Source organism: Danio aesculapii, chromosome 10 (assembly GCF_903798145.1).
Source record: "Danio aesculapii chromosome 10, fDanAes4.1, whole genome shotgun sequence".
NCBI lineage: Eukaryota > Metazoa > Chordata > Actinopteri > Cypriniformes > Danionidae > Danio > Danio aesculapii.
Genome location: NC_079444.1, coordinates 22,059,668 through 22,076,273, shown reverse-complemented (window position 1 = coordinate 22,076,273; position 16,606 = coordinate 22,059,668). Strand labels below are relative to the sequence as shown.

Below are 16,606 nucleotides of genomic sequence, written 5' to 3'. Positions count from 1 at the left end.
GTGACAGTGCTAACCATTGAGCCACTGTGTCGCCACATTATTATTATTATTTGACTGTTATATACAGTTTATATATTGTTGTTCTTATGTTGCTTATACGTGTATATAGTAATATGTATCCATGTGATGCTAGTATTTTCACAAAGTCATGTATTTGCAGTTTAAACAAAGAGAATGATTGTATTGTTAAAATATAACATTCACTTTAATTCCTATTCTTAAAAGTTTTTTTTTTTTCTCCGAAATGGGTTTTTTTTTACGTAAATGAATAGCCAAAACCATTTAAAGTTCTCTGTTTTAAGTTGTGTAACAATGTTGTGTAAATACACTCACCAGCCACTTTATTAGGTACACCTTACTAGTACCGGGTTGAACCCCCTTTTGCTTCTAGAACTGCCTTAATCCTTCGTGGCATAGATTCAACAAGGTACTGAAAATATTCCTCAGAGATTTTGGTTCACATTGATATGAAAGCATCACAGTTGCAGCAGATTTGTTGGCTGCACATCCATGATGCAAATCTCCCATTCCACCACATCCCAAAAGGTCTCTATTGGATTAAGATCTGGTGACTGTGGAGGCCATTTGAGTACAGTGAACTCATTGTCATGTTCAAGAAACGAGTCTGAGATAATTCGCACTTTATGACATGGCGAGTTATCCTACTGGAAGTAGCCATCAGAAAATGGATATAATGGGATAAAGGGATGGACATGGTCAGCAACAATACTCATACAACAATACTGTGGGGTTTACATGATGCTCAATTAGTACTAAGGGACCCAAAGTGTGCCAAGAAACTTTCCCCCACAGCATTACACCACCAGCAGCAGCCTGAACCGTCGAGGCAGGATAGATCCATGCTTTCATGTTGTTGACACCAAATTCTGACCCTACCATCCAAATGTTGCAGCAGAAATCGAGACTCATCAGGCCAGACAACATTTTTTCAATCTACTTTTGTCCAATTTTGGTGAGCCTGTGCAAATTGTAGCCTCAGTTTCCTGTTCTAATCTGACAGGAGTGGCACCCAATGTGGTCTTCTGCTGCTGTAGCCCATCCGCCTCAAGGGTTGACGTGTTGTGTGTTCAGAGTTGCTCATCTGCATACCTCGGTTGTAACGAGTGGTTATGTGAGTTACTGTTGCCTTTCTTTAAGCTTGAACCAGTCTGGTCATTCTCCTCTGACCTCTGGCATCAACAAGGCATTTGTGCCCACAGAATTGCCACTCACTGGAGTTTCTCTTTTTCGGACCATTCTCTGTAAACCCTAGAGATAGTTGTGCGTGAAAATCCCAGTAGATCAGCAGTTTCTGAAATACTCAGACCAGCCCGTCTGGCACCAACAACCATGCCACATTCAAAGTGACTTACAGTAAATCACCTTTCTTCCCCATTCTGATGCTCAGTTTGAACTGCAGAAGATCGTCTTTACCATGTCTACATGCCTAAATCCATCAAGCTGCTGCTATGTGATTGGCTGATTGGAAATTTGTGGTAACAAGCAGTTGGACAAGTGTACCTAATAAAGTGGCCGGTCAGTTATGTAGATATCATTTGTAAAAAAACATTGTTTTGTTAAATTTCGTGTTCACAAAACTGATCTGAATAATTTGAGCACAAAGAATTAATTTAGGGTAAACGTAATAAGATTTTTATATTGTCATATGGGAGCTTGCATGTTCTCCCGTGTCCGCGTGGGTTTCCTCCAGGTGCTCCGGTTTCCCCCACAGTCTAAAGACATGTGGTATAGGTGAATTGGTTATGCTAAATGTTCCGTAGTGTATGTGTGTGAATGAGTGTGTATGGATGTTTCCCAGTCATGGGTTGCAGCTTGAAGGGCATCCGCTGTGTAAAACGTGCTGGATAAGTTGGCGGTACATTGCGCTGTGGTGACCCCAAATTAATAAAGGGACTAAGCCAAAATAGAATGAATGAATATTGTTATATGATTTTTTTACCTCTCCAGTAAACAGTCATTGCATCTGCATTTAATCACCGTAATAAATAATGTCTATTTCTGTGTTTTCTACAGTAGAACGTCAATCAGTCACAGGGTTTAGAATGAGATACTAGAGTGAATAAAGGACAGAACTTTTATATCTATTCAACTATTTCTTTCATCATGTGGAGGCCATCTTTGTGAAGGTCAGCTTTGATCATGTGGATTATACCAAAGCTTCACAACTGCAGTCCTCCACTTAAGTTATCATTACTCTCTAAATCCAAAAGCAGAAACGTTGTACTCCTCAAGAAAACTTCACGCTGACTTCTTCTTCGATTTCTCTGTAACAACACTGCAAACAAGATCAATGAAGCTTAGTCCATCTTCTCTCTCTCTGTCTTTCTCTGTGTTTCTGCTTCAGTTTCCAGGGACGAGCTGTATTTTAGCACATACAGAGAGATTGTAGAGGGGAGCTTAATTTAATATTTGATGAAGGGTGGTCTAAAGGGGGGCATGGATTGTATATTTAGTATTGTACCGTACAGTATCTGCTAATTTGTGCATTTGTGTTTGCTTACTGTACACTACCTGACAAAAGTCTTGTCGCCTATCCAAGCTTTAGGAACAACAAATAGTGACTTCTAGTTGATCATTTAGTATCAGAAGAGGCTAATATAAAAGGCAAAGGCCTGTAAAATGATGCTTACTTTACCAAAATAAAATATAATCATGCCTTGATTTTTAATGATTTAATTAGGACATTAGGGTCTAACTTTGCTTAGACAAAAGTCTTATCACTTAACAGAAATAATGTACAGTATAGAATATAAAGTCATGGTGCAGTGGAAAAAAACATGAATATTGTGTTAAAATCCCATGAGCTTGGAGGACTGCATCCATACATCTCTGCAATGACTCAAATAACTTATTAATAAAGGCATCTGGAATGGCAAAGAAAGCATTCTTGCAGGACTTCTAGAGTTCATTAAGATTATTTGGGGCTTCATCTTCAATGCCTTCTCCTTCATCTTACCCCAGACATGCTCAATAATGTTCATATCTGGTGACTCGGCTGGCCAATCCTGGAACACCTTGACCCTGTTTGCATTCAGGAACTTTGATGTGGAGGCTGAAGTATGAGAAGGAGATCTATCCTGCTGAAGAATTTGCCCTCTCCTGTGGTTTGTACTGTAATGGGCAGCACAAGTTATTATTTGTTGCTTTTACAACTGTGATTGTCGACAAGACTTTTGTCAGGTAGTGTACATGCTTGACTGGAAAACAAAAGGTGTGTGACCTATAATGAGGTTTTGTAAACAGTAATTCTATTTTCATGCTTTAAAGAGAACACTGTATTTTAAAATGTAGGTACGCAACTGCACTAATTGTTTGGTTTGTGTAGAGATTGCTAAAGCTTTGACATGAGTTAAACATGCTGTCAGTAAAAATAATTTTTTTTAAGCCCTGTGTTTGCTATATTCTAGCATTCACACAGCCTTTGACCTCTTTTCTTGTCACTCAAATTTTTACAGGTATAGGTGAATGAAGGCTAACTTATACTGTAAAAGGTGACAGAAGATCAAACAACTAATAACACCCCAAACCTCAGGTGGTACGTCTTGTAATAAAAGTTTGCATGTACTTTAATGTGATTGGATGAATAGTAATTACAAGACTTATGAACTTAGGTCTAATTACGGGAAGGAAAGAAGAGGCTTAAACTTTTAAACCTGCTCCGCTTGACCGTGAGAGGAAGGCCCTGAGGAAATTAAAAATAAATGAGAGGTTAGAAAGAGTACCTTGAATGCTTTTATTATTTAATTTATTTATTTCATAAATCTAATTTTAAAAGGTTTCAACAAAGATGACTATGGTATGTAAATATTTGTAGTTAGTGTAATGCTTAGAGGGAAAGAGCTTTAGGGAGGAGAATGTTTTCAAATATCAGACGATTACATAGGCGTATATGCTAAACATTTTTGTGATCTTCTACGTGGAAATACTGTACACAAATGTTTTGACATTTGTTGTCTCAGTTTATCATTTGGTGCACTGGAACTTAGTCAATACTGCCATCTGGTGGTTGTGCTATTAGTCTTTCTTTACTGTATGTCACTAAACAAAGTCACTTATAGGATTTAAATTACGTTTAGTGCTGAAAACCGTGTACTGAACGTAGTATAATGTCACGTGTCAGGAAAAAGAAGAGAAAAACAAAGAAAAGAAAATATATTAGCAAAAAATGAACTCGTATTAAACACAAAATGATCAATTATCTGTTTTGATACAAATGAACACTACAAAAATATATAGTGTTTATAGGAACCTAAATTGTCTGTTTCCTGTGTTAAAAAAAAATTACCACGCTCACACACACTCCTTTTTTCCTGAAACAAAAGTGAAAATAAGCATGAGGCTTGTGATTTCCCTATAGCACAGACTCGCAAGTCATTTCCTCATTAAGCGAACTTCACGATGGATGAATATTATCCCATAATTGTAGAGGGGGACTGGGGGCCTGAACACGCCAAAAGTGTGAAAAATAAACTTCAGATTCACTTCCAGAGTAAGAAGAAATCTCAGGGAGGAGACTGCGTCGTGAAATACGACGAAAGGAAGTCTGCGACGATTCTGTTCAAAACGTCTGACAGTAAGTGCGAACACAAACGATACAAACGCCGTTTGCGTAGATTTATTCAAAATGCAGACAAGCTTGAGATGTTACCATGCATGCTGCCAAAACTAGCCTGACGAAAATTAATAAACCGATGGTTTTGCTAAAACAACATAGTAGCCTACTTAAACCACAACGACCACAATTTAACCATGTTTTTGCCACACTGACCCTAGCATTTGTAGTAAAACCATGGTTATAAAATAAGCCAAAAAGAGAAAGGGAAAAAAGCGTTACATTTTAAGTATGATAAAACTGGTTAACTTCACTATATCACACCCATCAATTTAAACCAAGGGAGGTTAAATGAAGAATATTGAACTAAAGAAAACAGATACATGCTAAATATACATATAACAATGAATACATTTAATGAAATAAATCATTCTTTTTCAAGTAGGGTGGGAAAATGTTGTGTTTTGATACATGTCTAATTTGGATTGTTTGTGTTCAAGTCCGAGATGCTGTGCTCTCTCAGACGGAACATGTTATTACCATTGACACGCAACAAATCAAGCTAAAAGTATATAAACCCAGCAATGTAAAGGAAAATGCAGTCAGCACTGAACAACAAGTGAGTATAATTTGTCATGTCAACCATTTATGAATAGCAAAAAACGTCAAGAGTTGTTCTATCATTTCTCTAGAAAGTTTGTTGTCTTTGTTGAAATATTATTGGAAGAGGGTGGAGAGGAGAGAAGAAATATCTCACTGTACTTGTTTGACATCTTTGTGCTTTCAGAAAGACCAGGCATGTGCAAATCAAGAACCAAGTAAGTAAATCATCTGAACTTTGGACTCTGATAGCTTGCATGCATGTGATCTTTTATTGGTTAAGTTATCTTGTTATTGTGGGTGCTACAGAGAAGTTGATCCTTTTTCAAAGTTAAAAACAGTTTGGTATTTACTCATTTTATACAAAAAAAATATAATAATAATAAAAATCCTGTCTAAAGTTGCCTGTATAAAGCTGTCTATATATTTTCATTTACAAGAGAAAATTGTGTGATGCCACTGATATATGACGATTGCTTATATACCTAAAACAGCTAAATTTATTGAAATAAATAGAACTGCGATTGGTTAATTGTACAGAAGGACTTTAACATCTAACGTGTGCTACTTTTTAATTTTGTCTGAAGAACAAAGTGCCTCTGAGACTGAGTTGGATGTGAAGAAGCCTGAGGGGTCAAATGCTGTGGTCCTGGAGAACATTGCAGATCATATGAATCAAGATGTCTTGACTCTTTTGGTGGAGAACATCAGCGGTCTTTCTGATGATGACTTTAGCATGGAAATAATACCCGAATTACAAGCTGCCGTTGTGACCTTTAAAAATCCCAGTGGTATGTTGTTCTGCTTATATAAAATCTTGTTTACATTCATTATTAATATAAGAACATATATTAGCATTTTAGAATCAGGTTTTATTAGTGAATGATGTTATCTAAATGAATAAGCATTGAACAATATATTTATTACAATTTATTTATTCATCTTTATTAATGTTAGTTAATGAAAATACAGTCTTGGTCCTAGTTAACTCATATGTTTATTTTAGTAAATACATTACCTTAAAAAATGGATTTACTAATTTGGCAAAATCTTGATAGTTCATTGTGCTCTTTTTAGACTAGGATCTTAGATCTAATAGTTACACTGCAAAAAAATTATTTTAATACTTAGATTGTTTTATCTTGTTTCTAGTCCAAATATCTAAAAAAAACAGAATTATTTTGCTTACCCCATTGGCAGATTATTTTGCATGTTTTAAGGAAAAACTCACTTCATTTTGGCATATTATTTCTTAAAACAAGACAATATGTTTTGCTTGTTTAGAAAATACTTCTTGATTTTAGAGTTTTTAGATATTTGGACTAGAAACAAGACAAAAAAAATCTAAGTAAGAAAAGCATTTTTTTGCAGTGTAGAATATTTATCTGAGACGATATCCAGTTATTTTAGACACAAACCAGTTATTAAATTTAAATCAATGAATGCTGTTTGGAGCCTCTTGTAAGCACTGATCCTGTATTTACCCAAACTAACTCACTTTGGACATGTCTGACAGTCAGATTTACAAGAGAAAATATTCCAGATTTACTTTATTTTATTAAAAACACAGGTAATTATTCTGGTGATACAGATTTTACATTCTCAGTCACTAGCTCAGTCACTATTTCAATCTCCCCAGTCAGCCCACCTGTCACTGATCACCTATTCTAAGGTGGTATATGAAAGCTTAAAGTAAACTGACTGTTTGCCACAGGCAGTGACTTTAGAGTCAATAGTTGTTTAAATGGACACCTCAAAAAATTATTTCAGCAAAAGGATTTAGCCAGTGTAACATGGTTAAAACTTTATACTTTAAGGGAAGGAGGAGGCAGGATTGCTCTGTGTTTGCAGGTCGAAAATGCGAAAGTGCACCAGTGGAAACAACACACAATCATGGACAGCAAAGTATAGAGAGCTTTGGGGAGAAAAATAAGGGAATATTTGCTTACCACATTACTAACTTCTCGCTTGAAATGATATCAAAAGTTGGTCAGAAATATAATTTTACTATGTAAAATTAAAATGACACCCGATTAGAGCTTCCAGACACCATCTTTATTTTTTTATCTGAACTGTCAGAAATGGAACACACAGGTTTGTGGGATGTCAAAGGGAGTGAAGGCAACATCACAAAGGTACTCAGGAGACAGGAGGATAAACTAGATTAGGATTCAAACATGTGTTAGTACCATTATACCTTGGAAGTCATCCTTTGTAGGCTTCATTTTCCAAGCTTCAGACACAGTCTATAAACTGTCACCATTCACACCATTATTGTCTGGACTCATTGCTGTTTCTCAGTCTTACAATATTTGTTTAAAGTGAGCACGTGGCTTCTGTCATGTTTGTCATGTGGATTGTTCAATTGTGTAACAGACTTTTTTTTTATTAAACAGTTTGAATATAATTTTTTCAGCTGCAGAAAAGTTCCTTGAGGACAGCAGAATGCATGAAAGAATGAAGAAGAACAATCTGAAGACTCGTCCACTGGAGAGAAGCACATGTGTGCGGGTGGAGGATCTTCCAGCTGATGTTAACAAGATGCTGCTGGAACTGCTGTTTGAGAATCGGTGTGGTCCAGTACAATGTATTGATATAATTCCATCAGAACATGCAGCCATTATTACATTTAAGGAAGAAGAAGGTAAGTACATGCGCAATTGCTTGTAGTATTTACTTGTTTATTTCTATTTCCTTCATTTTGACAGCATTTCATTGTACTTGCAACTTTCATATTTTTTCAGCCAAGGAAAGAGTTATGAAGCAGCAGATTTTCATCAATAATATTCCATTGAAGATATATCCCTACTTTAAATCACTGGATATGGTCTCCTATGGTGACAACAAGCCACATTTAAAGCTGCCTGAACCCATTACAGCCAGTCTACATGCTGCCATCAGGGCGTTCCTCTTCAAGACAGGGCAGATTTCCTCTATTGAAGATAAAATGAGTTCACACTTCTGCCTGATAAACATGGACAAACCTGATGTTTTGCTCAGTCCTGATCCAGCATTACTGAAACAGAAAGGAGTCAGCAGAAGACACATTGATGGCTGGAGTAAGAATGCTTTAGAGGCCTTCAAGAAAATCATCTCAGACTACACAACATCTGAGTGGCCGGTGTCACACGCCTTGTGGTCTAAAGTGGAGACTGATGTTAAAGCAGTGGTGAAAGATCAGGTTTACACAGATATGGATGCCTCTAAAGGGGTCCTGACTCTAGCAGGAATGAGCCATGAGATAATTGGTCTGAAACCCATCATGGAGAAAATTTTGGAGCGAGCAGCAAATCAACTGGAGAGAGAGAAGAACAGTGTGACAGAGAACATAGAGATGTCTCCTGCCATGTACTCTCTGCTTGAACAAGATGGCTTGAAAAGTGCTGTTTCTCCACAATTGCGCATTGACTACTACAAAAATATGAACAGACTTACTGTATCTGGTCTTCAAAAAGAAAGTCTTATCTTTAAGAACTGGGTCCTTGAAAAACAAATAAATATGAAACAGAGGTCTTTAAAGATTGACCGTTCAGTCCTGGATTTCCTGAAATCAGTTGATTGTGATGAAATGTCCACAGATCTATTTTTATCTCATAGAATATCTGCTGTCTACACAATTGAAAATGGAGATGTTGTTGTAATTGGGAGCACAGAACAAGCACATGCTGAAGCAGAGAAGAGGCTGAATACAGTACTTACATCCAAAACACTCCTTGTAGAAGATCAGAGTGTTCTTCAAATGCCAGAGTGGCAGGATCTCAACAAACAAGAATTGTTCAATACATCCAAAAAGAGAACTGTGTCTATAAACGTTTTACAGAGCGACAAAGTGATAGTGTCTGGATTCAGAGAACCAGTGATGGAGGTCAGTGATAGGTTGGAAAAGTTCATTGAGAAACACACTCGAATTGAAGAAACTGTTCGTGTCAAATCACTTGCAACTGCACAGTTCATAGAAGACAGAAAATCACAAGATTGGCAACATTTATTGAAGTCTGATGAGATTAAAGTAAGTTTTGATCCAAAAAGACCCCAGATCAAACTGTCTGGACAGCGCATGTTTGTTCAGCCAGCTGTGACTTTCTTCAAAAGGTTGGCAGAATCTCTCCACACAGATACACTGACCATTAAAAAGGCAGGAGCAAAGAAGTACTTCAAGGAGCAGGGCAAAATGATGCTCTTAGTGCTGCTGAAGGACAAAAGATTTGTAGTGTTGCTCCAGGAAGATCATATGCTAGAAGAGGATGAGGATGATTTTACTGAAAGTAATTTTGGAGATTTTGGCCAGGCCTCTTGTGAGGTTCAAATTCCCGGTAGAGTAACAGTAACAGTCAGGAAAGCAGACATTTGCACTCTCAGTGTTGATGCTGTGGTCAATGCTGCTAATGAAGATCTGAAGCATACAGGTGGCGTAGCTTTTGCACTTCTCCAAGCTGCAGGAAGATGTCTGCAGGAATACTGTGACCTACACATAAAGGTAAATGGGCGTCTGAGTCCTGGAGATGCTGTCATCACTGAAGCTGGTCGTCTTCCATGTAAATATGTGGTGCACGCTGTTGGGCCTCGATTCAGAGGTTCAGACCAACGTACAGCTGTGCAACAATGCCTGAGACGTGCTGTGAGAGAAAGTTTGAACCAGGCATCACGCAAAAAATGCTCCTCCATTGCAATACCAGTGATCAGCTCAGGGATATTTGGTTGTCCTCTTGATCTTTGCACTGAATCAATCGCCAAAGAGGTGCGGCAGTACATTGAAAATCATAACTACAGTGGCTCCAGTTCCACACTGACTGAGATTCAATTGGTTGACAACAATGACAAGAATGTGAATGCCATGGCTCAAGCTGTCAGAAATGAGTTTGCAGCTTATAACCCCAAAATGACTTTCCCTCATCAAAGCAAACCCCATGAGTATAGTAACTATGAGCATGGACATCGTGCAGATAGTCGTGGTCATGGTCGTGAAAACCATAACCAAAGAAACCATCGTAGTCATAGCAATAGAGAATTTGAAGAACAAGCACACTCATGGTCTGGTGACAGAACAGATCAATCTGAGGGGTTGATTGTTCTTGAGACCAAAACTACACAAGACGGACTAAAAATTTGTCTGTGTGAAGGAAACATCCAGGATGCACGCGTAAGTGTATCAAGAGGTTGGGGTGGGTCAGGGAATGGGATTAAGCTGTGTTGTTTTTAAGAAAAAGGTAACTTTGCTCAAGGTTTAAATTTATATTTTTTATTATATTGTTTATTATCTTTATTATCTTGTATTATATGTAATATGTCAAATCTAAATAAATTAAATCAATTAAAACAAAGGACCATTTTTTCAAAATGGGAAATTTGTTAAAATATATATTATGGTGCTAACACTTTGCTAATATTACATACATTTTCTGTGCCAGCACACATCAAAAGTGAACTATTTCATATTGTGTTCATGGTAATCAATGTTGACCAATTCCTCCAGAAACATATGTCTGCTTATTTCTCCTGCAGGCTGATGTCATTGTCAACACTATATCAGAGGATATGGATCTCAGAAAAGGTGCTGTCTCTAAAGCACTCCTTCACGCTGCCGGTCGTCAGCTCCAGTCTGAAGTCAACAGAGCTGCTAAGCCATTTAGGATGAATACTGGTGAAATAGTCATCACAGATGGTTATAACCTGAAATGTTCCAGAGTCTTTCATGTAGTTTGTCCATTTTGGAGACACGGCTCAGAGGACAGGGTGAGAATAAGTGCTGTGTAAATCAGATCTTACAAAACTGTCAATGACTGTTACAGTTCACTGATTTTGAGATTAAACATTGTGCCTCATATTTAGGCTTCATTTAAGTATTTAGATGGTACTTTTTATTTAAAGATGATAATATAAATATTTCTTTACATTTTAAAAGGTTCTCAGTCAGATCATTAGAAACTGCCTAAAAAATGCAGAAACCCAGAGAATGAATTCAATAGTTTTCCCAGCTATTGGCACTGGAAATCTCGGCTTTCCTAAAGATCTGGTGGCCAAAATCATTCTGACAGAAGTCCAGCAATTTAACACTACAAACCTAAAAATGGTCACTGTGATTGTGCACCCTTCTGACAAGGAAAGTGTTAAGGTGAGTGAAGGAAAAATACAGAACAATAAAAACATTGTATTTTAAATAGTCTACAATAGTTTCTCATGTTAATGTTTTCTTATACTGTATATTTCTGTGTTTTATCTATTAGTGCTTTACCAGCATCTTCAGACATGGGCATCGGGGTCCAATCACAAAAGAAGCACATCACCATATCATGCCTAAAAAATCAGCTGAGACCTCTGGTAAAATTTTATTATCTGATGTCCAAGAGACTTTTTGAGTACATTTTGTAAAATGATTTATAATAATGTATCTACATCACAATAAATATTTAGGGTAAAGATTTTTCACTTTTGTTCAGGAACTCTTGGCAAAGTCTCCTCTCTGTCTCTTGGGGTTTACACTATGCAGCTGGGTCAGGTGACTCTGGAGGTTTCATCAGGAGACATAACCAAAGAAAAAACAGATGCCATTGTCAACTCCTCAAATCCAACATTTTCTCTAAAAGCAGGTTAACTAAACTTCACTCACAATATTACTCATTTGCAGAGTTGGGTGTAACGCGTTACTGTAACTTAATTGCATTTTTGAGGAACGCAGTAATGTAACAAATTACATGTTACATTTGTGTAATTTGATTACAGTTACTAAAGTCAATGTAATTGCATCACTTGCGTTACAAATTTAATATTTAGAAGAAAAAAAAATCTTTTAAATCACGTTTTCCGCTGCACCGTCCGTTAATAAGCATGTGCTTTTACATTGCTGGAAAACGCGAGCTGAAATAGTTGCTGTGGAGAGCGGCTGCTTCTTCAAGTGGAAATACAGACATTACTTTGATTTCATTGAGCGTAAAAACTAAAATATTGCTGTGAACTGCAGTCTATGTCCAGTCTCTAAAGAACTTTCGACTGCTTTTAACTCAACCAGCAACTTGTTCAAGCATTTGAACAGGAAGCATTCTACGACAAAACTCATCACCAAGGAGGACAACAGTGCCCAAAAACACAGTGGTCCAACTCAGCCTAAACAGGTTAAATTGGATTTTTGTGCAGGATTGGGAGTGAAGGTATCATCTGAATGTGAAGAGAAGCGTAGCTGCTTATGGGGTCGTTCATATATCACGTCTTTTGCGCATGTGCATAATGGGAGCGCATATTGTGTGCGCTCGCATTTCCCAGACGCACTCGTTGAAAACCGCGTGTCACATGACAAGAACTGACCGATCAGCTTCATATTTTGTAAGGTATATACACATTTAGGTAGACTAATTACCTCAGACAAACACAGAACACTCAAACACTGCAGTGCTTTTTCATACTAATAATGTCAGTGGTTACAGATATCCAGTTTTCTTCATGTCCTTTTGTGTTAAAAAAAAGACAAACGGGTTTGGAAAAAAAAGTTTTGGGCGAACTATTTCTTTAGCTCTTTTGAATATGTCAAGCTGCTTTCATCAACCCATTTTAATTTTTTTCAGTGAAAATTAAATTACTAGAAGAGTTGCAGTATATTTTGTATTTTTATAGGTAAATTTTATGTGTTTTTAAAAGTAACTTCAAATTAAAGTAATTACTAATCTGATTACTTTTTACAATAGTAAAAAAAAGTACAATACTTTTTACAATAGTAAAAAGTAGTAAAAAATTCATTGGAATCAGATTACAATTTTCCTGTAGTTTCCTGTACTTTTTAAAAGTAACTTACTCAACACTGCTCATTTGAATCTTTATTTATTATTAATTTAACATCTAATTCACAGACAATCATAATGTAATTGTTTTTCTCTTTGTAATCCAGGAGTATCCAAGGCCATTTTAGATGCTGCTGGAGGACAAGTAGAACATGAATGTTCACAAATTGGTTTGTTTACATATTTAAAATGTATTTTCATTTTCATATTTTGTTATGTTGATGAATATTACTTTATGAGATATAATGAACTTCATATGTTGGTGGTAAACCCACTTTTTTCCAATAGTAGCATCATCAAACAAGCAGCAAAGAGAAATTGTGACCTCATCCGGACGACTCCCATGTGGAAAGATCATCCATATTTCTGGATGCAATGGTCTATCTACAATTAAAGAGGTTGTTTTGTCTGTTCTGAAGTTGTGTGAATCACAGCAGTTTACCTCCATTGCCTTCCCTGCTCTTGGCACAGGTAACACGCGGTCCATAGTTAAAGTAAGTTTTGATTATTTGCTTAACTAACAATTTGCCTGAATTGTTCACTCTTCTTTCCTTTTTGGGAAATGTTGTGAAACCTTTAGGTCAGGGTGGTGCGGAACCTGGTGATGTTGCAGACGCAATGGTTGACGCAGTTGTTGACTTTGTGAAGAAGAAGAAACCGGTGCATGTAAAGTTTGTGAAGTTCCTTATATTCCAGGCGAACATGCTGACAGAGTTTCACCAAAGCATGGTTAGAAGATCTGGTGAGAAGGTGGAAGAGGAAAAAGGTCTGTTCACCAAATTTAAAGGTCAGTAAAAATTCAAAAGCTTGCTAATCCTATATATTCTAATTTTATAAACACGGTTATTGATCTCTCCTTTTTTCATCAAACATGGGCCTTGGAAAAAAAGATTATTTTTTTGGGGAAAGTTCAGAATCTTCTGCAAATGAAGAATTTGTGATGGTGGGTGAAGAAATTGAGCCGGCTGTGTTTCAACTCTGTGGAGAAACACCACAGGACCTGACTGAAGCCAAGGAAATGATCAAGAATTTTATAATACAGGAGCATTTGACCATCCCAATCCATGATCCAGCCATTGCTCATTTTACCAGGGAGGATGTAGAAATGCTGAACGGCATGCAGAAGGAGCTCACAGTCAGTGTCAAACTAGAGAAGAAAGGTCAAGACTCTGTTGTTACAATGGAGGGTCTGACAAGAGACGTTCACACTGCAGAGAGTCGCGTTCGGGACATGATCCGCAAGGTGGAAAGAAATGAAAGCAGAAAACGTGAAGCATTAATGATCAGAACTATAATTAAATGGCAGTATCAGGAGTATGGGCAGAGATTCGAAAACTTTGACATGTTGACCAATTATGACCTGGAACAAGCCTTTCAGAATCGGCAGCCTTCAGTGAGAATCAAGATTAATAATGATGAATATGAGGCTGATTTAGTTCGCAAAGTGGCCAATAGAAGAGGAATAAGGATTCAATTGAATAGAGTAGATCTGGAAGGTGAGATTATTATTTAAATATTAATTAAAATGTCATCATGTACAAAGATCAGCTATTAATGTTTTTCTTTTTCTTTTTGTAGATGCAGCTAAGTCTGGGTCCCAAAGCTCTTTGCCTTCACACTGGGAGAACATGAAAGGAAAGTCAGTCATTCTTGTGAAACTCAAAGCAGGTTCCAAGGAATATACTGAAGTGGAGAAAGAGTTCAGGAGAACTGGTCTAACATTTAAAATCATTGAAGTAAGACTGAGGGACAAGGGAAATCTCTTAATCACTTTTTAGGAGCAGGGTTTTAGTTCTAGTTTTCTAAGCTAAGCATTTATTTTTGCTTTTAGATTGAAAGAGTCCAGAACAGCGCACTTTGGAGAAGCTACATGATCAAAATGAATGAACTGGAAGACAAAAATCAGCACAAAAACAATGAGAAGCGTCTTTTCCACGGCACTGGCCCTGACACGACAGATCAGATCAACAATCACGGCTTCAATCGCAGCTACGCTGGGATGCACGGTACTAGTCAAATTCATCATAAACTTAATTTTCTCTTGTATTTATTTGTGTCAGCTGTATTGCTCTGTTTTTAGGTGCCATGTTCGGGAAAGGATCATATTTTGCTGTGGATCCGAGTTACTCAGCACAAGGCTACTCTAAACCGGATGCCAAAGGACATAAACGCATGTACCTCGCCAAGGTGCTGGTTGGTGACTTCACTCGAGGAAATCCAGGTCTTATTGTTCCCCCTGCAAAGAGCACCAGTAGTGCTGATCTCTATAACAGTGTGACTAATGATGTGAACAATCCAACCATGTTTGTGATTTTTCATGATGTACAGGCTTACCCAGAATACCTGATCACCTTCCAGTAATGATTATGAGATCTCAGTTCTGTATCGTAGGGTTGTTGTTTTCTTTTACTGTTTCAGTGAAGCAGATTATCTATGAATATGCGATATTTAATTTCAGAATTATTACAATGTTATAAGTTAATCCTCATATATGGCATTTTGGCGTATTACGGCATAACTGACATTTTGACCACCCTAATTAGGAGTTTTTGGATGTTAAATATTATATATAATTTTACTTAAGAAACAAGTTTTCTCTGAATACATATAAATGGTGATTTGTTTTTTGGTTTGTTTTCTGGGGATTTAAGGAGCGCAATGATAGAAATTAAACAAACCATTAATTAATAATAAATGTAAGAATTGTCAAATGTTCCACTTGAGATATACAATAAATAGTCAACTTCAAATTTAAGTAAAATGAAGTCCTGTGTCGTTCAGGGGTGATGAGTGAAAAATTATGTTGTGTCTGGTGTGCTGAAGCCTATTTTGTATAAATAAAAATTGAAATTATGTATTCGGCAAAAATTCTGGAATTGTCAGAAAGCTAATCCTCTTGAATTTCTATTTAGTTGTTAATACAATGTATTCATGAATAAAATGCAAATCTCTTTTACATTTAACCAACAATATTATTTCAGGTCACTTTTAAAGCCACCTGAACCCATTACAGTCAGTGTACGTCCTGCCATCAGGGCATTCCTCCTCAAGAAAGTGCATATTTCCTCTATTGAGGATGAAATGAGTTCACACATGATGTTTTGCTCAGTGCTGATCCGGCTTTATTGATTATTGATTATTGTGTCACCAGAAGACACATTGAAAAAGAGAGTTGTAAAGATCCAGAACTTATAGACTGTCCATTTTGATCCCTATAGCTGTTTTTATAAATGTTTTCTAATTGTACTATTTAGTAGATGTTGTCATAATGTATATTAAAGTATTCAAATAGCACAGGTACACCTCGAGTTGTCTTTTGCAGCAAACACGGCCTCATATACCACCTAATAATGATTATTTCCACAAACCGGATAGTCCGATTTTATAAGCCCGTTTCAAAAAAAATATTTAAATAGTACTTTTGAGGTATTGTTGAATTAAAATTAAAACTGATTGACAAAATTCATTGTTTTCTAGCGTTCTAAACACCGCACGTTGTCTACACCTGCTGGTCAAGATGCTGTAATGCAACTTGAAGGTTAATGACACCTCTTTAGTGTACTTTAGTTTGTTTAATTTTTTAAAATCTAAACCAAACATTTAGTTTTTAAAGCATGTAAGTAAAATAAAAAAATTGTTTACATTATCTAATTTTGTTTATTTT

At 36.7% G+C, this 16,606-nt stretch overlaps 1 protein-coding gene across 2 annotated transcripts; it reads left to right on the top strand.

Moving 5' to 3' along the window:
* Positions 1-4,328: 4,328 nt before the first annotated feature.
* parp14rs4 (poly(ADP-ribose) polymerase family member 14-related sequence 4) lies at positions 4,329-16,242 on the top strand. 2 transcript variants are annotated; one of them, XM_056467326.1, is made up of 17 exons: positions 4,329-4,594; positions 5,074-5,192; positions 5,361-5,391; positions 5,761-5,964; positions 7,590-7,817; positions 7,918-10,313; positions 10,676-10,906; positions 11,076-11,285; positions 11,398-11,491; positions 11,611-11,760; positions 13,050-13,112; positions 13,234-13,413; positions 13,523-13,729; positions 13,833-14,438; positions 14,521-14,678; positions 14,774-14,948; positions 15,023-16,242. In XM_056467326.1, exons 1-17 carry the CDS (start codon positions 4,420-4,422, stop codon positions 15,301-15,303), a joined length of 5,508 nt encoding a protein of 1,835 aa, XP_056323301.1. In that variant the 5' UTR covers positions 4,329-4,419; the 3' UTR covers positions 15,304-16,242. The 2 variants fall into 2 exon arrangements, with proteins under 2 accessions (XP_056323301.1, XP_056323300.1); XM_056467325.1 differs by having other exon boundaries at positions 13,231-13,413.
* Positions 16,243-16,606: the final 364 nt, after the last annotated feature.

Excerpts from the sequence above, each read along its gene's own strand:
- parp14rs4 (XM_056467325.1), top strand. The coding sequence starts at position 4,420 with ATGGATGAATATTATCCCATAATTGTAGAGGGGGACTGGGGGCCTGAA. Across the intron at positions 5,193-5,360 it reads CAGTCAGCACTGAACAACAA|AAAGACCAGGCATGTGCAAA; the intron begins GTGAGTATAATT and ends TTGTGCTTTCAG. Across the intron at positions 13,730-13,832 it reads TCTGTTCACCAAATTTAAAG|ATTATTTTTTTGGGGAAAGT; the intron begins GTCAGTAAAAAT and ends TTGGAAAAAAAG.